Source organism: Brachyistius frenatus, unplaced genomic scaffold (genome assembly GCF_029030835.1).
Source record: "Brachyistius frenatus isolate BFR_SWC_R1_liver_20210118 unplaced genomic scaffold, ASM2903083v1 Contig_74, whole genome shotgun sequence".
NCBI classification, from domain to species: domain Eukaryota; kingdom Metazoa; phylum Chordata; class Actinopteri; family Embiotocidae; genus Brachyistius; species Brachyistius frenatus.
Window position 1 is genome coordinate 1,144,077 of NW_027210673.1, and position 20,711 is coordinate 1,164,787.

Genomic DNA, 20,711 nt, shown 5'->3' on the forward strand with positions numbered 1-20,711 from the left:
GCGGATCTGCGCGTTCATGGCTCCAGGGTCGCACCTTCTCCATCCAGCTGTGCACGAAGATGATGATGAGACCCCCCCCCCCCTCTCTCTCTCCCTCCCTCCCACACACACACACACACACACACACACACCCTACCGACTGTTACCGTCGCTCACTGACCGTAACCCTCCGAGCGAAATGAGGGGTAGAAGAAAAATTGGCCAGCTCTGACAATTTCAACAGCCTTAATTGGGTGACTTGACAGCGTGTTTTAAGAAATGCGGGGTCCACCACTGGGCACGCTCCATCTGATCCGAGAGGAAGAGCTGGGCTCGGTGTGAATAACAGGCAGTTTGGGCGTTTTTGAGGAGGTTTGTCGCCCTCTCATCTCTGCTTTTCCTTATTTAATATGCAGCAGAGGAGAGAGAGAGAGAGAGAGAGAGAGAGAAAAAGGACTAACCTCCCATAAAGCAGACTGATGTGTCATTTTCAGCAGTGTGTGAGTTACAGGGAGAAGTCTGTGAACAGGGCAGCATCTCTCTGCTGAGACAAAGACCTGCTGTTTCGTGGCGGTGTGAGCGCAGAGAGGGAGCGGGAGTGTGAAGGAGGTGAGTCTGTAGGCAGCAACAGAGGGACTGAGAAGCTCCGAGTCTCCACAAGGAGCTGCCGGACAGGCGCTGTCCGCTGAGCACCACTGCAGTCACCTTGCTATCAAAGGCGCAAACCTTCTTCAAGACTGATCCGATCAATTGCCGCAACCTGGTGAGTCCAGTGAGCTAGATTTATGCTGCTGGCGGGGGCAAAAATTGCCAGCGTCTGTGCTTTTATCTCGACATCTTGGATTTACCGACGATGTGACGTCCATTCTTAATGTGATGCCATTGGCTGCGATCATTTTTGGATTTCGATTCTGTACCTTCCAGCGAGTCTGGCAGCTGTGAACGTTAATGATCCTCCAGTTGCATGGCAGGTGCTCGTAGAAAATACAGGGGTTTAGAGGGAATGTAGCCTGATGCGCGTGTAACACTCCCGGTTTCTTTCATAGTTGGTGAGGAACGACAGGTTGCTTTGTGCGCTGCCTCCCTTATGTAATTGTTTCCGTCAGTGTGATCACTTCTGTGCATTGTTGCACGGTGCGCCTAGACTTGCCTTTGCGATGAAGGGAACTTATTGGAGAAATGCCTAAGGGACGCAATGGGCCTGAGCGACGACAAGGATCGCATTGTGATAAACGTGGGAGGGATCAGACATCAGACATACCGCAGCACCCTGCGCACTCTACCTGGCACTCGCTTGTCCTGGCTGGCCGAGCCTGATGCACCCAACCACTTTGACTATGATGCCAAGATCGAGGAATTTTTCTTCGACCGCCACCCTGGCGTGTTTGCACATATCCTTAATTACTACAGGACAGGTAAACTGCACTGCCCGGCTGATGTCTGCGGGCCGCTCTATGAGGAGGAACTGGCCTTCTGGGGCATCGACGAGACAGACGTGGAGCCATGCTGCTGGATGACCTATCGCCAGCACCGGGAGGCTGAGGAGGCCCTTGATAGTTTCGGTGGGGGGGGCCTGTTAGACATGGGGAACGAGGATCCGGAGCCAGAACAGGAGCATGCTGAGGATGATGTGGATGAAATGACAAGGAGGCTGGCACAGGGAGACTGTCATGATACCAGGAGTGGAAGCCTGTGGAGCCGGTGGCAGAAGCATGTCTGGGCTCTGTTTGAGGACCCCTACTCCTCTAAATATGCAAGGGTGAGTAACATTTTATTTGCTTGTGTTAAGCTATGTCATTGTTCTTCCTACTTAGGACCCCATAATGAATGATCACAGGTGAATGTTCTGAAATGTTCTCATGGTTTGAAACAGTCAAAGCTGCATGAACAGGAACACACTTGTGAATTTGTCTGCCTCGGGTCCACGATGGGGAAACAAGGATTGATGGGTCTGGGAGTAGAAAGGCTTTTGATGACCTTGAAATTGCAGTCCCAGGGGACCCACAGCAGGTCGATGTGAGTGCACAAGGAAGGAGGAGGGGGGGGAAAATGAACCAACCTCATGTGTGAAAATAATTTACATAAAGACCATTACTCCCACCCTCCTCTCTCTCACAAGAGAAGATAAAGGGAGTTATTCTGACTCTCAAAGGTCTTTGGATTGATATCCAGGAAACAATGATCCATGGGCCGACTGGATCTTTGGTTAAATAGGTCAGCTACTGGGACACAAGATCTTTGGCACCACCAGAATTTTTGTGGCAGACCTCCAGACAAAAAGGAGATTGTTGTTCGAGGTGACATTTTCAGAGTTTTGTCATGGGCACCTTTCCATCTGGGATAATCTGGCTCTTAAAATGACTTTACACGTTTTTGGGGGATTTCTGACCACTGGCCCCAACAAAGACTGCTGCGCTGCCTGCTGCTTTAACAGCTGTAGAAGCCTGATTGGTGTAATTAGTTATCAGGCCCCATCCAGCAAAAGTAAACTGTATTGATATGTTCTCACTCTTACAGCAAGCATACGTAAAAGCAGCGCACGCACACACACACACACACACACACACACTTCCACAAGCAGAAAACTCTGATGTGTCCTATATTTAACAACGAACGTGACAAAAGCAGGACGAGGATTGACAGCGCTCCACCAAGACTGGCAAGAAGATTAATTAGACGAGAGCTTTAGAGTTAATTACAGACTCTATTCACACAGGACACACCAGTGGAAAACCCTTGTCACTGCATATCACTGTAGGCCTGTGGTTTGCCAGCAACAGTGAGAATTAGCCAATAAGGAGCAAACAATCTTCGCCCGTCCTCCTCCCTCTTGGCCACTCTGTTCCTAACTGTCACAAAGACACATAATTTAAGAGGCGGTCTGATGAGATGCAGCGTTTGTTTACCAGTTTGAAGGGTGGGATTTTCGGTGGCTGAGTGAGCCAGTGTGTCAGGAGGCATCAGCGGTCGACAAGAAAGTAGCTCACAAGAATGAGGCTTTATCACGCTGGATTTCGTATGATAGCAATTTTGATGTGGATTTTGATGTTTCTTGCTCTCGTGAGCTTTAAGAATGTAAATTAGGATCATTTTCATTATGTCATTATGTCCGTCAAACCTTCCTGATTGATTTTGTTCCAATCACAGAGCACTGAGAAAACCAGCAGGCGCTGGTGAATCTGCGTTATCTGTTGAAGTCATTGTTTGCAGTGCGGTTGAACTAGATTGTATTACAGTCTAAGGAGTACTTGTTATTTTGCACAGTACATACTGTAGAGGGGGTGGACAAAACAATATTATGCAATCCACCACTTGTTATTGCTTCAAAAATTTCCATAAAACCACTTGTACATCAACAAAAGGTGAACATTATTAGCATGACAAAATTTATATATTTTTTTTAAGTAATTTTGCATTTGATTGCTTTCAAATGTCGAATTGAATGTTGAAATGATGAACATTTTATACTGAATTTAAACACAAAACTAATCACATGCTAAGTTACGGAGTGTAAACTTCCATGATTCTCAACCTGTGCTCTTAAATTTGATGCTTGATTTATAAAATCCACGTTGCGAGTGGTGATGTTGTCTCTCTGAACAAAGAAATCAGTGTTCTGGGATCAACAGTTTCCCCCATGGTCCTATCACACGAACATGGACGAGAAGCAGACATTCATAAGCTGCAGTGATTTCCTCAGCACAATGCAATGAATTGCCAGTGATGAGATGATATGATGAGGCCCTGTTTTCCATCTGGTGGTGCATGCCTGCTTCACTGTTATGCTGTGAATGGATTTGACAAGGATGCAGTGTTTTTCTTTGCTCAGTGGAATACACAAAGGACTTCATGCCCTGACTTGCCCATTTCATACTTGCATCTTCCCTGATGCCATTCATTTATTCCTCCCTGCCACTTAACAACCCCATGGATTAGATGGAGAAGTACTAAAGAGCCTCACTTGAAGACATCTTAATGCATGCAAAACCTAAGATGTGATGTAAATGTGATGATGAAATGTGATCCTCTGATCAATACATAACAAAGGCTAAAGTACTCGTTTGCCATTAAGGGAAATATAGGTTTCTCATGAAGTCTGTCCTCAGATCGTAGAGCCTCTCACCTCACTGCCATTTCCAAGAGCTGATCATCTGGACAGTGTGACCTTGTGTCGGGAAGGCCGATGGTGGTGCTGAAGGGAAGAGCCCCGGCTAAATTTAGTCAAAGGGGTTGACACTAATGTCCCGTCTGCTGCTGCTGCTGGCTCTTTGTAATTCTGCATGTAGCATATCCTTGAAAATGCCCCGACCTTCAGATACAGCAGGGGGAATAGAAGGAAGAACGGCAAGCTCGCATTGATTGTCCCCTTTACACTGACATTTCAAGTCAAGACACATAGAGAGCGCAGAGAGACGGGGCTGGGGTGTCAGTGCCACGGTCACTGTCAGACTAGATGTCATTGTCTGAGATAATAGATTGAATTGCATCGTGTCTTGCCAAGAATGGCAGCTAGGCCGTCAAGCTTAATTACACTGCATGTATGACTGTGCTCATTCTCCTCTCCCCCTTCTCTCTCCTTCCTGTTTCCTTCTCTGCACCCTACATATTTCCTGCTCAGTGGGTGGCTCTGGCCTCGCTGTTCTTTATTCTGGTGTCCATCACCACTTTCTGTCTGGAGACCCATGAGGCCTTCAACCCCATCATCAACCGCACAGAGGTGGAGCTGGTGAACAATGTCACAGTGGAAAGCACCTATCAGGAGACTGAGACTGCGGCCTACCTCACCTACATTGAAGGCGTTTGTGTGGTGTGGTTCACTTTTGAATTTCTAATGCGAATAATTTTCTGCCCAAACAAATGTGACTTCATTCGGAACGCCCTGAACATCATCGACTTTGTGGCCATCCTGCCCTTCTACCTGGAGGTGGGCCTCAGCGGGCTCTCCTCCAAGGCAGCGAAGGACGTGCTGGGTTTCCTGAGAGTGGTCCGCTTCGTGCGGATCCTGCGTATCTTCAAGCTGACCCGTCACTTTGTGGGGCTGAGGGTGCTGGGCCACACGTTGAGAGCCAGCACCAATGAGTTCCTGCTCCTCATCATCTTCCTCGCTCTTGGTGTCCTCATTTTCGCAACTATGATCTACTACGCTGAACGGATTGGAGCTAACCCTAACGACCCACGAGCCAGTGAGCACACGCACTTCAAGAACATCCCGATCGGATTTTGGTGGGCCGTGGTGACCATGACGACCCTCGGCTATGGAGACATGTACCCTCAAACGACCTCCGGTATGCTGGTTGGAGCCCTGTGTGCCCTGGCTGGTGTGCTGACCATCGCCATGCCCGTCCCTGTGATTGTCAACAACTTTGGAATGTATTACTCTCTGGCCATGGCAAAACAGAAACTACCAAAGAAAAAAAACAGGCATATCCCTCGGGCACCGCAACCAGGTTCTCCTAACTTCTGTAAGTCAAGCATGAGCTCCCAGCAGCCGAGCCCTATACCCCATGACGACGTTTTCGAGATAAAGTTTCAAGGTAAGAAACCCACGTGACATTTTCTCTGACATAATGTTGTCTCATTGCTACTCTGTCCTCCTGAAGCTGCCATATCACTACTCAGCTGTTTCCCAGTTTGTCTCTTCCCAGACTTCAATCAGCTGATGATTCAGGCACGAGATTAAACAAATAAGTTTCCCACTGAAAACAATCAATAAAATATATAATAAAAAGCATATTTGACTCCGAATAGGAGACCGTGAGTAATCTTGCTATTGATTTTGAACATCTTTGTACAGTGATTCACTCTTCCTCTCCCTTCACACTAACTGAGAGTATGTATTTGTAATGTTAGAAACAATGTAAGTAGATGCTGAAGTCACTTGATTCCCATCTGGTGGCCTTTGATGCAGTTTGTGCTCATAAACACATTAAACAAAACTTCCACAAAGGAGTGCAAGGTCAACATTAGACAGCAGTTACACCACCAGCGTTATTGTAAGTTAATCCTTATGTGCATTAAGGTGTATCGCAGGATATATTAAAAAAATGACATACTCAAATAAATAAATAAAAAAAAGCTTGTATATGAAACCGGATTTACTTTGTTTTTGTTTTGTTTTCTTTACTGTTTTCCTTTTAAGATTCCAAGCTGAACGGTGAGGCAGCTAACGCAGCTCTGGCCAACGAAGACTGCCCTCATATAGACCAGGCCATATCTCCCGAGGAACTCTTCAGCCCCAGTGAAAGAGAGCGGCCCTGCTTCCTGGTCACCACTGCTGAACGCCCCAACCACACAGGGGGCAGAGTGAGGAGGGGTACGTACAGTAACAGCCAATCACAGGCCCCCCTGAGACACTGACACCCTGTAGACCGTAGACAGGACACGCTCCTTTTTGCCTCTTTGCTGAGTGTTACACCTCAGTTTTTCACAGGCGCACGCACGCACACACACACACACACACACACACACACACACACACACACACACACACACACACACACACACACGCACACACACACACACACACACACAACAACAACAAAGAAACCTCCTATTACAACCCTCACACACTCTCACAGCAGCTGCTTCACCTCAGTCATCCTGCTGGGAATTGTAAATATATATTCCAACTCACACAAACATGTTAAGGCCAAGCACAATCACCACAAATGTCAATCAATATCAATAATTGTCCACATTTACATAATATATTTTTTGATACCATGCATAATGTAATACCAATATTTATTTACCAGTAAGAAAGCTATTTTCGAGATTTATATGATCTAGAATGCGTTGTCTTACATGCCTAAGAAAGTGTTTGTGTGCTTCGTGTACCTTGTATGTATATGTGTTTTAATGATAAATACCATGCGGGATCCTGACTTACGAGAACATTGCCCTTGACCATAACAGTGCATGAAGTGTCTTGCTGATGGGTGCTATCAGTATGGTGAAGGAGCACAACACAAATGGAGGAAGGCTAATGTCAGACATTACAATTTATAAGCCACATTCTAATATACTGATTTATACACTTTAATATTGGGGTTCAACCTTTTTTTAAAAATGTATTTAATAGTAATGCTCAAAACATTCCTCTAAGAAACTCATGTAATCTCCAGCTGTGTGCAGTAAACGGCATACAGTATGAAATTCTACCTGTAGCTGAGAATACATTCCCTGCCTGAGGTGCCTACCTTTCTGAGTCTTTTATGATGTTATACTCCAAACCATTCCAGTACCACCCGGTGCATGTTGTTGTACTCCTGATGCACTCAATGCATGGAGAATAATAATCTGTCTCAAGTCTGTGTTGACCTGTTTCTTTGGAGACAAAAACAAGAAAGCAACAGGTGTAGTATTACCAGTGAGGAACACCAAAACATTTTGTCATGGATTCAGTGCTGCAGTGTACTCAGAACGTTCTCTGTTTTTCAACTGAAGGTTATGAAAAGCCTTGGAGCCTTAACAGCATGTCTGGCATGAGCGGGGATGCCTCTGGAGTGTCCTCAGTGTCCGCCCTGCCCTGCAGCCCACCCTGTCTAATGCAGCACTCACATTCTCCCATCCCATCCATTATGTAGCATGGTTGAGTAGCAGACAAAATGCCATTGGAAGGCCAGTCCACACTTTTCTTTCTTATCTTTCCTGTCAGATTTTGCTTTTACACTTGTCTTCGCTCCTCCTTCTTTTTTGTTTTTCATTTTTGTTTCTTTATTTTTCTGGAAAATTGTATCTCAACTGTGCTTATACTCAAGCTTCCCAAGTGTTCTCCTTGGGTGTGTCATCATATCCTAGACTAGACAACATTGGCACATGCCACTCTGCATGGGTCACCTCAGTTGCAGACAAAGCACTGTTCTACTTCTACCACAGGCTAATCCCACTCTTCTCCTTGTCTTTACATCATTGCCTGTTGCTCTGTTGCTTTTGATCTCTCATACTCTTCTGCCAATAACGTTTTTCTCATTTGCTTTTTACAATTTTGTGAAATCAATTTTCATAAGATGTAACCCCTGCTAATAATATGCTGGACATTATCAATACATGGCTTTCAAACAAATCCAAAAGCTGTTAAGGGAACTCCTCTTAAGTGCTTTCTATGTTGCAAAGTAGAGACGTTATCATTCTGAGAGTGCAATCCAGACAAGACTCAATGTTAACCTGAGTGGCCATTCAAAAAAAAAAAAATTTGAACATGATGTTCATGATGTCCAATGCAACATGTAGATGACAATTCCTATGATACCAGTGATGAAAACATCTAATGTCAACAAAACTAACACTGTCTTTTCATTTGCATGAACTGCATGAGAAATTATGTTCAACAAGAAGCTAACTATCACAGTACCTGTAAGAAAAAAACAAAAACATTTTTCTTTCAAAAGCTTCTAAAGCTTTGTCATTTTTTTATGCATTTTGAGAGAGCTTTACAAGAGACTCAGTCATAGCAGAGATTTTTATGTAGCTGCCATTCTTTGCCTTTCCCCTAATTCATATATTTATTTTCTTGTAATTATTTGACTGGGGCCTCCAACTAAAATAGTGTGAATTAACTTGAACAATCTGTTATAAAGCCAACTAATGCTGTTATGAGCATAAATAGTTTTTATACAAATATATTTACTGGTAGTTATGAGCTTTTAAACAGTGTCAGTAGACTGCAGCAACTTCTATTTTTGCTGTGAAATTAAGGCAGGACTCATGAATTATTAAACAACGGTGCCTTCATACCTGGTGAGGCAAAGTAAAAGTGAGTAATAAATTGACATGATATTATGTAAGTGCTCCCACTGTAGCATCATTTACACTTTATACCATGCTCATAACAGTGTAACAAAAGCTTTATTCTATAAGGTGCACCTTGCACTTTGAGCACCACCCTCATACCCTTAATCACGGTAGAAATGCCCTCTTGGTTATTGTTGTTGCACCACTGAGCACACACTAGGATCTAATTATTACAGGGAGACACAGCACCAAGCAAAAAAAGAGAAAAGAAAGGAAAAAATACTGAAAATACTGACTTAATAGTCCCCATCTTTTTTGTATAAAAAAAAAGCACAAAATATTATAAAAGGGAACCAGGCAACTCTACAGAGCCAAAATATATCGAGTTACGACCAACCAGAGATGTCACAATGACTCTTGCAGTATGTATGTCTATTGATTTAAAACATCAATACTGTTAATATTACATGCATTGATACTGTCCCAATAATTATGCACAAGCTTTTCAGGGCACTTTAACAAATCTTATGTTGACCAATCAGACATGTTAATTTCTAGAAGAAGATATAGTCTCGTAATTATAGCAATTCATCTACGTTTTGTTTTTATTCTGAATGAGCAGTTTTACATTTCGAGTCATGTCTCTTGTGGTACTTAATGGACGTTATATATTTCAACAACAAAAAAAAGCAACTTGTGAAGATTTGATGTGAAGAGATGCAGGTGAATTACATGCCCATGCAATTCAAGTGGGGAAAAAAAAGAACAATACGGCATAGTGTGGGATGTGGGTCTACTTGGGGAAAGGTAAATGCATGTATTTTACATTTATGCAACAGAAAAGTATTCAAATAAAATATGTAAATATACGTCCTTGCATGAAATAAATTTTATACACAATGAGCGTTTAGACTCCCGTTTTTTTTCAACAGCACATGCATACATACATCTTTCCTTTCGCACTAGTTTACCGCTAGTGTTTTCAACTGCTGTTTGACCCTCTGTCTACCTGTGCCCGGGTCAAAGAGAGCATTCAAAAAACCCTGAGGTGACTGTGAGAGCATGACGCAAAGTACACAAACGCATGACAATAAGTGAAGTACTGTACATCAACCTGTAAAACGCAGCATGATCGGGCATGTTTATTAACCAACTCAGAGTCCAACCTCTGCACACAGACACTACATCGGTGTCTGACGCCTTGTCTAAGCATGGGAAATACATGGTAAACTCGTCGTTTTACCATGAGGAACTAACGGAGCACATTTTCTTTACTCTCCAAGCTAGTGTCATTTCCACCCCTCCCCGTGCCGCAGGGGTATCCATCATCGCCATCATTTCCACCAGTATACATAATTTGTGTAATAATTTATTTGTGTTATTGTTTTTTTATATGTTTATAGAGACCCAACGACAGCACCGGAGCAGACAACCAACAGAGTCAGTTTGTGTTATGAACCATGGTGTCCCAACCACTATGTGTACGACCCATAATGGCCCATCACCCACCTGATAGTGCTGTAGCATTGTTGTGTGTATTACTTAATATTTTTAAATGGGTGTGACAGTGACAACCTGTACATCACAAACTCAGCATAGATGTAGCACTGAGGATTTTTTTGTTGTCAAGCCTTATGTAGCTCAGTATCTGTGACTGGTTACTGTGTTGTAATTTGTGTGCCTATTTTTGGTGTGTGCCAGTGCTGTAAATACGCTTTTTTGTGTGCTGAAGTTGTGTGTACCAATGTTTTTGAGTGATCATCCAAATATCTGTGTGCTGCTTCTGTTGAAAGAAAAAAAAATGTTGCTCCGACTTTAATCACAAACCCCTTCTGCAAAAACCTGTCACTTGTCATGTCAGCCAGTTGGAAACAAACTTTACAAACATTAACTTTGCACTGTCATGGTCACATCTTTGTAGACTTTTTGCACTGTTTTTCACCAGTGAACTTTTCATATTCCTTTGATATGTTTTCGGGCATCAGAGATAACATCCACACGAAAAAAAGATCATGCCTTAAAAAAACACCACTCTTTACCTTTTATTCATAAGGCATTAAAATGGCGAGCTGTGCTGCTGGGAATCGGCAAATAATTCAGATGGTAAAGCAAAGGGGGTATTCAGAAAGGAAAAATACTTACCATTAAATGAATGTTGTAATATCTTCATATGCGGTTGTACTTTGATTAACAAAGACAGCTCATATTTAAGATACATTAACTCATATCACAGCTCAGAGATTGCTAATTTTCCTTTAGTATTAGTAGTACTTTAATTGACAATCATGTAGAATTTGGTTATTCTCGTTTTTCTACTCATGAAAATTGGTATATTAGTATGCAATACTAACTAATGCCAAACCATTGTACTCATCATACTGGACAAGTGCCTCTGTTATGCAAATTCTCCTTACCATTCAGGAGCATAGCCTAACCAACATGAGATGTCCATTTTATTTTAAATTAGCCATCGGTCACCAGCCACTGAAAACAAGCATCAGTACTGAAAAGCACACGGACACGATGAGGACCCCCAAATGGATTAGCTTCTAAAGGCAAGCAATGAGCATACCTAATTAAAAAAACAAAAACAACAAAAAAAACACCATTGGTCACAAAGTACAGATCCATTGTTTGCATGGAAAAGTTAGTGAGAAGGGACCAACTTTTTACCAAACAACTGCAAACACACTGCCAACTACTTGCTGAGATCTGCGTGCCGACCTGAATCTGCCTATAGAGCTGAGGACAAATGGGGGGGACAGTGTGCTGGTAATTTTTCAACACGGAAGTTAAAGAAACAAAAACAGCTGCTGTTATCGTGAAACGAAAATCTAAAATGCAACTAAGAGGCAACTAATGTGTGCCATTTAGTGAGATTTCAGAGTGTGTGTTTTGAACACCGTGCATTTTGTGGTTATCTCAATAAGGTGTTCAGTGATCGTTTTGATTGGTTTGTTGTTTAGGGATTTTTTTGGTGTCTTTTTTGACCAATACAGTTCAGACTTGTACAATAAATAGTGATAAATAAAAAAAAGACCGAAATCATCATTTTTCAACGAGTGTTGATTTTTTTTTTTTTCAAACTAACCCAGTTAAAAGCTCTTTAATTTAACTTTCATAAATGCATAGCTTCAGTGACGCAAATTTTGTACACATTTAATGTGCATAAACCACAATTATATAATAAAAACTTTTAAATCAAAAAGTAAATATAATGCAGCCAGGAGGCTTTCTCAGTCCTGTCATTGCCTTTGACCAATAGAGCGCTCAAACTAAGAGCTGCAGTTGGTAACCCCGGTGCTATGCTGCACTGCGGATGTCCACTGCTTATAAATATGTAGGCAGGGTCAAATGCAGCGGACAAGCTTCATCTATATTAATGGACTATGAATCTGGCATAAATGAGACAGAACATCAAAGAATATGACACAGACAGACAATAATATAAATAAGTTAGGGACAGATGGAAAAGGGGAAAAAAAAAATACTGTCCTGAATGTCTAAGTGATAAATCATAAGATGACTGAGAGATTTTTAGTCTGACGAGCAGAGATTGACTGCCTTCTGACACTCAAGATCGCAGCAGTACAACCACTGACGTGGGAAGATGGAGCTACGGCACCAGTCTAGCCCATCCCTCACATGATCCATAACGGCTTCATTCAGGAAGACAAACATGGCAGGTGGACCAGAAGCCATAAGCACAGCCATGACCTGCAAAGCCATCGCCCCTGTCATGTCCATCAAAATGACAGACTTGCCGGAGAAATGATGGCCTCTGCCACATTAAACATAACTTAGCCTGTGTCCAACCACGCGAGAGTATTTATGATAACTGCAGTTTAAAGTCTGACCTGTTCAAGTAGCACCTTTTTAAATGGTGAACGCTACTGTACAGTCAAGGGCACTTAAATAGATTGTATGTGGGCTTTACGCAGCACCAACCAACCACGAACACAGAAGTGCGTTGTTTCCCCGAATCCTTCTGTTGTTTTTTTTAGAGTCTCTGAGTGTCATGCAGAATAAATGTTCCCGCTCCAGCGTTAAACAAGTGGAGGGAGTGCAGAGTTTTGTCTTGAGCCAGTCGTCGCAGCGCAGACTGCCATGGAGTGCCCGGCTCCGCAGCCAATGAGAAGAGGTCCTAGGCCAGAAACGAGGTGTGGATTAAAGACGTCGGCCTGTGAACCGTCTCCACACATTCCATGTTCATTCCAGCCCCATGAGAGGAGACAGCCCCCTGAAAAGGAGAGGGGTTATGGGTCAGTGAAGCTGACAGGAGAGACACGGGGCTGCAGCACTGTACAAAGAAGGCTAAAATTAGAAACCTGGAGAAATAAGGCTGGATGCAGAAAAAAAAAAAAAAAAAAAAAAGTGCACGCAATCACACACACTCCGTTCCCAACGCTGACACTTGGCCAGTAATAAAGCCGCCCTGCTCCTCACAGCTGGTGAGCTTGTTGGTGGGTGTGGTCAGGTCTGCATCACCGAGGAGACACGTGCCATGGCAACAGTTACCTAATAAGCTCCATTGCCATGGCAACAGAAGCGAGCTTGCTTTCTCAAGGGTAACACATCTTCAAGCTTTCCCTGTCCTGCAGTTGTGTGCCTGTCATGCCATCTCTTCATTCATTTCATCGAGGGGTTTCTTTGTCTTTCTGTGTTTTCAGCTCGTCTCTGAAAATCAGCGGCATCAAAGACTCGGATTCTCCAATAGACACATGTGCTTTCACCAGTTAACAGACCAAGATATCACGCCATCAGCTTATGTCAACGTGACATTCTGCCAGATACGGCCAGATTATAGATTACAAACACACATGTAGCATTGTCTTTAAGATACTGCATGTATTTATAACCGGACTGCGTTTTTCCCCATCTTTGATTAAACGTGTTCGTTCGGTGAACATCCTTTTATCAGTGAACTTGATGTGTTGAAACGTTTTGTTCATCGGGGGAAAAAAAAAAAAAAGCCTTATTTTGGTGCTGTCCTTAATTCATGGATTCGCTGACTGGAGTACAGCACATCAGTGTTTCCATGACAACAAAGTGCCTGCACAATATTCTGCACAACAAAAGGCTAAAAATCAAGAAACTCAAACAGAAAGCGATTTCCTTCTAAACAAATCCTGCCATTTGTTTGTACATTCGGCAGTCTAAAATTTGACACCTCACTAACAGTACCACAGTGACACAATGTGCGGGGGCTGGCTGTTGTTAGCGTGACTTGCATCATTCTACAGGTACAAGTTAAAACATGATCTCTTCTGAGGTGCTTGCCGTTAAGTTGAAAATGTTCACATTAACCCAAAATCTTTCCTCAGATTGGATGAGCTGTGCCCACAGAGTCTTTGGCCTATCTCCCACCTCTGACCACCGCTGATGAATTTCAGACATGAGGAGCAATTCCTCAGGTGCAAACGGGCAAGGGCTGAGCAGGCAACAGATATCATAAGCAGCATGCAATGCTCTCCGTTCCTTTCCGCCTGACCTACTTCAACACCAGAAATAGCAGCACTCGGGTCTCTGCTTCCAATCCTGTTTTGCTATTTCATTTCTCCTGCCACCACGCTCGAGACAGGAGGAAGAAAAGAGGAGAGGATGGCGGGGGAGCGAGATGCTGGAGGTTCACATGAGCTCTCCCTTCGCTGGTTCTGCTTTCTCATCCCATAACTGAACTTTTTAAAGTACAAAGCATTGCTTTGTGAGAACTGTTACTATGATGGACGGTCATTATAACGTCCTAATTATAATGACATATCCGTGGTCTATATCCTGACGATTGGTCAGAGCGTTGAACGTGGATGGCATGGCTGCTTGTAGAAACACCAGCAATGTTACATTTTTTTTTTCTCTAATGGAACCCTGGGCTTGTATTTCAGTGTTCATCTGCGATATCTATATTAATGCTGATGTAAAAAACTGGGTCAGTGTTCAAACTTTAATGTGAAAGATTTTACTTCCAAAATGTTTTATATAGCTGGTTGGTGACTGTGTAAAAGTGGGAGCCTTTTGGCAAAAGAATAAAAGCATGTTTAATCTCTTTTGTAATTCTGATGAAGAATGATGAACACTTAGATATGTCTGTCTTTGCTTAGTACTCTTTCAGGGAGGTGTGGGACTGCGGTGTCAATGTTCAGCTCTTATGTGGATAAAGGGGGATTGCTCTCTTAAGCATCTGACTGGAAAAACATGCCCATAAATGTGTGTGTGGTTAATTCAGCTCCTTTACAGGCCTGTTCGGGTAATTGCTTCTGTCAATGATACCCATCTATCCATGCTGTAATTACATCATAATGCAAAGGCCACAGAGCAATGAGCTGACCTCAGAAATCCTCTGCAGCATTACCCGGATTAATTTTTCACACTAATGTTTAACTGGAATGTATTATACAGTTCCCTTACTAATTCTTTGGTATCGAAAAAAAGGATGGTTTGAGATAGTTTAGCCTCAACGATGTGCATTCCCTATTCGCATATCGAGTCGGAGCCACAGTCATGTCGGGCCAAAAAGGACATCTCTTGTTTCAGCCGCAAGCACTTAGAGGAAGTTCACACTTTCTCCTTAGTGTTTCATACAAATGTCTTCCCTGACATCTCTTTCTAGTGCAGATGTGTATTGTGTAACAAAAAGACATGAACATTTTTTTGAGAGAATGTCCTCACCTACAATGGCAAGGTTATGTTCAGATCCACAAGAAATCTGTGGAGAAAAAGATTTGAAAAGTGTAAGAATTGTTGAGCCAACATGGTGTGATAGCCTGCCTGTTTCATCTTCTGGTCAGCTCTAGCTCTATGTTCTTGGTGGTTGGAGCTGGCAATCCATCTGATTGAGACACCCAGACCTGGTGGTTCTACATTACAAAATCTGCATCCTTCGTCAGTCCAAGTGGAACTCCTCTTTCCCGTGCATGTTTTGTCGTGCCACACAACACGGCTTCACATCATTCTACTCACCCATCCATACATACCTTTCACTACTGACTTTACTGACTGACACACCTCATGCATTTTCTTTTGGTTTTTGGGTTAACTTTGTTTTACCTTAAATAAACTAGTTTTTGTTTTACCTTCCACTTACGTCTCCTCACTTTTTTGTCACGGCTTTTGAGCCAGGTCCTGACATACCGAGATACTCTGTAACAAAACCTCCTCTATAAATGAAATAAAATTACATGTGTTGAGATAAAGTCACTCACATTTTATGCACAATGTTAGCAATCATGTCATCTTTTAATACATGGAGCACTGCAGAATACAGTTCCTCACTAAAAAAAAATGCAAAGCCGAAACTGCAGAGAAGCCAACTCATTCATAAAAGTTAAAACCTACTGCTGAGCTTGCAGGAGAAGTTAATGCAACTATTTCAGGATGGCTGCACAGCTTTGCCTTTGCTGACCAAAACCTTTTACAATTTAATGGCTTTTTTTCCCTTCCTTCCTCTGCATAACCGTGACACGAATTGCGGGGACCCTTTAAATGCTAAATACTGGACTTGCCTTTTGCTACAGCGTTCTTGCACACACTATCCTTATTAATACAGTTTGATCTGCTTTAAAGCAGCAATGTTATTGATAAAGCATTCACCTGTAGCAAGCCATGAATAGTAACAGATCCAGTGATTCCTGAACCACTGACAGGTTGTAATTTGTTCTTCCAGTAATGTTGGGAATGCCTCATAAAAATGTGACAGTTTACCAAATATTTTCTCCATGGCTGTATGTGTACAGTGATTGAAGGAGTAACATGGTGATGTGGTGGTGGTTGTAGGGCAGAGAGATTCATAGTCCACCCAGATAATTCATCTGGCCTTTTTGTACTTGACACGCACAAGGTAACTGCACTTTGACATACGCCAGTGCTGCTGCGATGATCTGTGCACACGGGAAGAATGATCCAGCACTTGCCCTTTAGTGACTTTATACTGCCGGTTAACTGGTGCAGTCCCGTGATGCTCACACATAATTGCCTTTATGGGAGAAGAAACCTCTGCCTTCACTAAATGTAAGTGGTCCTCTGCCTGCTGGCTGATAATGGTACGTGGTTTCCACGCAAGATATAGTAGTGATGTTCAGAAGCTTCTCTTCAGGGGCACCTCATACTAAACCATCTTCAGCTGGCTTTTTTTTTTTAAATTTTATCTGTGGCTGTCTGCTGCCTCCTGCTGGACTGCTACAGACATTTTCAAACTCAACAAAAGGCTGACATCCACAATAGTAAGAATGCATAGAATATCAATACTAACAACACTAAAAGTATGAAACACTAAATTGTTATTGACTGTAACATGCCTCTGGTTATTCCATCTGCACAAGTGCCAAACATTAAGATGTCTTACCTGTGTTGCTCCGCGGAGGACTTTAACCTCTGCAGGTAGGCAAACCTCCCGGTTGTCACCTTCTGCTCCGGGGCCGACTGACTGCTGCTCTGGGTCCTGACTGGTCGATGCTCGTCGGCCCAGCTGTCCATAATCTCCTCTGCCCCATGTGAACACTCTGCCACTCTCTGACATAAATCATGACCTTGTTCTGAAACTGTCCTGTTAATCCTGTTCAAGCTTGTGAGCGTCACAGCGTGATATGTGCTATTGTGTTTATGTACCTGTTTGAACAACAATGTGCGTCCAGCCGCTCCAAACATTCACAACTTTCTTTCCATTCAACAATGATCTCTTCAGAAGAGTGGGAGAAGACAGGAAGGCCTCTATGGTGGTCAGCTGGCTGTGCTTGTTGCTACCCCACAGAAACAAATCACCGTCTCCTGCACATTCGACAGGAGCAACATTACTCTTCATCCAGCAGCAGAAAAGCACAACAGTAATTGAGCGGCACTGGTCAACTAATTACAGGGCAGACGGGTGGACAGACTTGACATATGGGCATGAAGTGCAAGTTCTTTACTACAATGGCATGCGAGTGAAACGGATCCCTGTGGACGAGCAGCGCAAAATGCCTTACATAGCTGCTTTTACTTTTAGATTACAGCCTCTCTTATGTTTGTCTCCCCCTCTCTCCCAGTGCAGTACAGTGACTTCATATGCTTCAAAAACATTAAAAAAAAAAAACCTTCTATAAGATTTTTTGGAGCTTCAGTCAGGTCTATTTTAGTCAGCACCCTGGATCGTTTGGGAGAAGTTTCCTACCGTCATACCTGTGAGGCACACACAGTGTGCTGAGCCTGCTGTTACCAGGCGTGATGTCCTTTGTTCCAGACCTGCAACATGGACACAAACCTCCGTCACATTTATGAATTACCAGTGGTATAAAACAAAATAACCCAACAGACTTTGTTTTCTGTGAGTATTCCTGCTCAGTACAGTTTACCTTACCTGGTACCAGACAAGGCACTTTAGAGTTGAGGTGTGATGGGACAGGGTTTGGACTGAGCGCTCTCCTAGCATGAGTGAAAAGACCAGTTCCCCACTGATATACACAGCCTGAGTCTGAAAGCCAAACCGAAAAAAAATTTGAATGAATGGCTTGAAGCCAAATAATAATAATTTTTTTTTCAAAAACCATTGTAAAGGACGGTTTATGATGTTACCTTACCAGTAACAGCAAGTGAGTGTCTCAGTCCTGCAGCTACACTCACAATTGGCTCCTTCAGAGTCTGAAAACAAACAGCACAATGACAACTCGCTTATCGAAGTAGGGTTTGTACAAATTTAGTTTACTTAAGATTGATTCAAATAAATATGAGAAAAACTGTCAAGATTGTGACTTGGAGAAAAACTCCACTCCAATTATGTCCTCACCTCAACAACCAGTAGATCTGCAGAGTGTGTGACTGTCTGTCCAACACCCAGTTGTCCAAACGCATTGGAGCCACATGCCAGTAGCTGACCATGATCTGTCAGTGTGGCATAAAAAGAAAAGAAGTATCTCTGTAAATAAAGCACACTGACATATTCAACTTATGGATGGGTAGGAGGTAGTTCAGATGCCCTCTGTAATTACCATTTTTAACACCTCTGTGCTCTGCTTTGCTGAAAGCCTTCAGAATTAGAAAAGATGAGGACAAACAGGGCATAAGCAATGCACCTGCCCCGATCTCTTGGAATCTGAGTCTGATGGGAAAGACTCCTTTGTTCATGACATGCAAGCATTAATGTCATCAAACAACACAACAGAGCTGTGTGATTGTAGAGTTGTTCGTGTTAAAAAAACAAAACACTGTTCTGACAATATTGCTTCACATATTCATAAAATGTTGATTTTATTACCTCAATCAGTTCTACTAAAGTCCTTTTGTTTTGTTGTTGCGGTTTTAGGAGTGTCGGTATAACAACACTCCAGGACAGATTTATTAGCACTGTCAGAAAAATCATAGGTACTGACGTATCCTAGTTGTAATTAAAAACTGAATATTTGGCTTAAAATATTATTTTTCAGTCAAAAGGTAGTCATTACAGTTACTCCTGTTTGACGTAAAGGTGGCCACTGTTGTGTTCTTACTGTCATCTGCCAAAATGTAGTTGCATTTTTGCATACAGCCATTTTACCCTCCATCCGACTGTGTCAGTGTCATATTGTTTTCAAATAAAGTATATTCTTACATAATTTCATCTATGTCCTGTCTAATTATTGGCTGCTCTGAAATCCAAAATGATTACTTATGGCTGGGGTCACCAACTTGTTTTCCTCTGGTTGGAGACCACTGACTTACAGAGTAGATAAAATGCCATCCTATCATATTCATCATCCCGACGAATATCACTTCTTGGTGTGAAAGGGGTGCTCAGTGCTCACCAGTGAGAAGGAGAGTAAAATCCCAACCACAGGCTATGTTTGTGACTCTCTGATTCAAAATGGGGCACAGTTGAAGAGTGGAGATGTCCGCATTGTGGCCAAGTCCCAGTTGGCCTCTGTGATTCTGTCCGCAGACAAACACCTCTCCACTCTCTGTCCAACGCAAAACACACCACAGTTGGCTTTTACCACACAAAGCATTTATTTAGACAGATACAAATAGTACAACCTGCACACTGACTCCACACAACACAATGAATTGAACAGAAAATGGAGTGAGCTACTGTTTTCTAACAGATGATTTTTTTTATTTATTTTTTTTATCAGGATGAACACTATCATAGGCAGAGTCCTTTCTTTAGCGATTTGCTGCTTCATGTATTTTGGCTTTAATATAAATGATGTTATCAACGTACTCAACAATGAAACCATTTGGCCAGGAGGAGGCGCCACATGGCCTCTGACAGACGTGCTCAACATGTCGCTGAACACGTTTCGCCAGGTGGACTCTCGTGTTTCAGAGTTCAGAGTTGGAACAAACGGGTGACCCACCGGTGATGACCGCGGAGTGTCCGCCGCCGCCCCGGACCGCCCGGACCGCCCGGTCCCGTAGGGCAGCGTTGTCAGACAGCCGGGGAGCAACCTGGTCCTCCGCGTGTCCCAGTCCCAGCTGCCCGTAGCTGTTGGCCCCCTGAAAGAAACGATGTGAATCAGCAGCTGTGAAGGACAGACGAACAGGTAAACAAACAGTCAGCCACGTGTGAACGACTGCATGTCTTCGCTGCATTGTCACGTGTGAGCTAGTTAAGTTAGTTAGTGGTTAGCTAGTTCAGCTAACGTGAGGAAAAGTGCTCCGTCAACGTTTCCCGTCGACGTGTTCACTTTGCTGGTGGCGAGTATTTGGGATAATTAAACTACACCACCAGACATACAACACTTAGACACTTTAACAGCAAAGATAGCAAACTTACCCAAGCGTGTAAACAAAACTCCGGCCGGCAGCGTGTTTCCATGGAGCCCCGAGCTAAAGAGTGCCGTATGATCAGCGACACTGTCGCGAAGCACAACACCACCGGATATGTTGCAGCCACACTCACACCATGCTCTCTCCGTGTGGATTCGACTGATTTGTTCACCCGGGGCTATTATTTGGGTATTGTAGAAGTGCAAGCTCCTCGAGGTATTGTGTTCAGTCACTGATATAGTGGGTCTGCCATAAGCTTAATATTGTAGGTTGCTGGAAAAGAGATA

At 43.1% G+C, this 20,711-nt stretch overlaps 2 protein-coding genes across 6 annotated transcripts; one reads left to right on the forward strand and one right to left on the reverse strand.

Moving 5' to 3' along the window:
- The first annotated feature begins 142 nt into the window (after positions 1-142).
- On the forward strand, positions 143-15,786 carry kcnc1b (potassium voltage-gated channel, Shaw-related subfamily, member 1b). 4 transcript variants are annotated; one of them, XM_069708231.1, is made up of 4 exons: positions 145-1,738; positions 4,598-5,513; positions 6,119-6,292; positions 14,037-15,786. In XM_069708231.1, exons 1-4 carry the CDS (start codon positions 1,175-1,177, stop codon positions 14,093-14,095), a joined length of 1,713 nt encoding a protein of 570 aa, XP_069564332.1. In that variant the 5' UTR covers positions 145-1,174; the 3' UTR covers positions 14,096-15,786. The 4 variants fall into 4 exon arrangements, with proteins under 4 accessions (XP_069564333.1, XP_069564332.1, XP_069564331.1 ...); XM_069708230.1 differs by lacking the exon at positions 14,037-15,786 and adding an exon at positions 10,116-11,749; XM_069708229.1 differs by lacking the exon at positions 14,037-15,786 and adding an exon at positions 7,426-9,615 and having other exon boundaries at positions 146-1,738.
- sergef (secretion regulating guanine nucleotide exchange factor) lies at positions 12,704-20,476 on the reverse strand. 2 transcript variants are annotated; one of them, XM_069708234.1, is made up of 11 exons: positions 20,432-20,476; positions 20,013-20,151; positions 19,461-19,613; positions 18,467-18,561; positions 18,261-18,321; positions 18,041-18,154; positions 17,863-17,925; positions 17,314-17,472; positions 17,051-17,217; positions 15,379-15,415; positions 12,704-12,952 (listed from the first exon to the last, which is right to left on the reverse strand). In XM_069708234.1, the coding sequence occupies exons 1-11, from the start codon at positions 20,471-20,473 to the stop codon at positions 12,759-12,761; spliced, it is 1,224 nt and encodes a 407-aa protein (XP_069564335.1). In that variant the 5' UTR covers positions 20,474-20,476; the 3' UTR covers positions 12,704-12,758. The 2 variants fall into 2 exon arrangements, with proteins under 2 accessions (XP_069564335.1, XP_069564334.1); XM_069708233.1 differs by lacking the exon at positions 20,432-20,476 and having other exon boundaries at positions 20,013-20,249.
- Between the last annotated feature and the right edge of the window lie 235 nt (positions 20,477-20,711).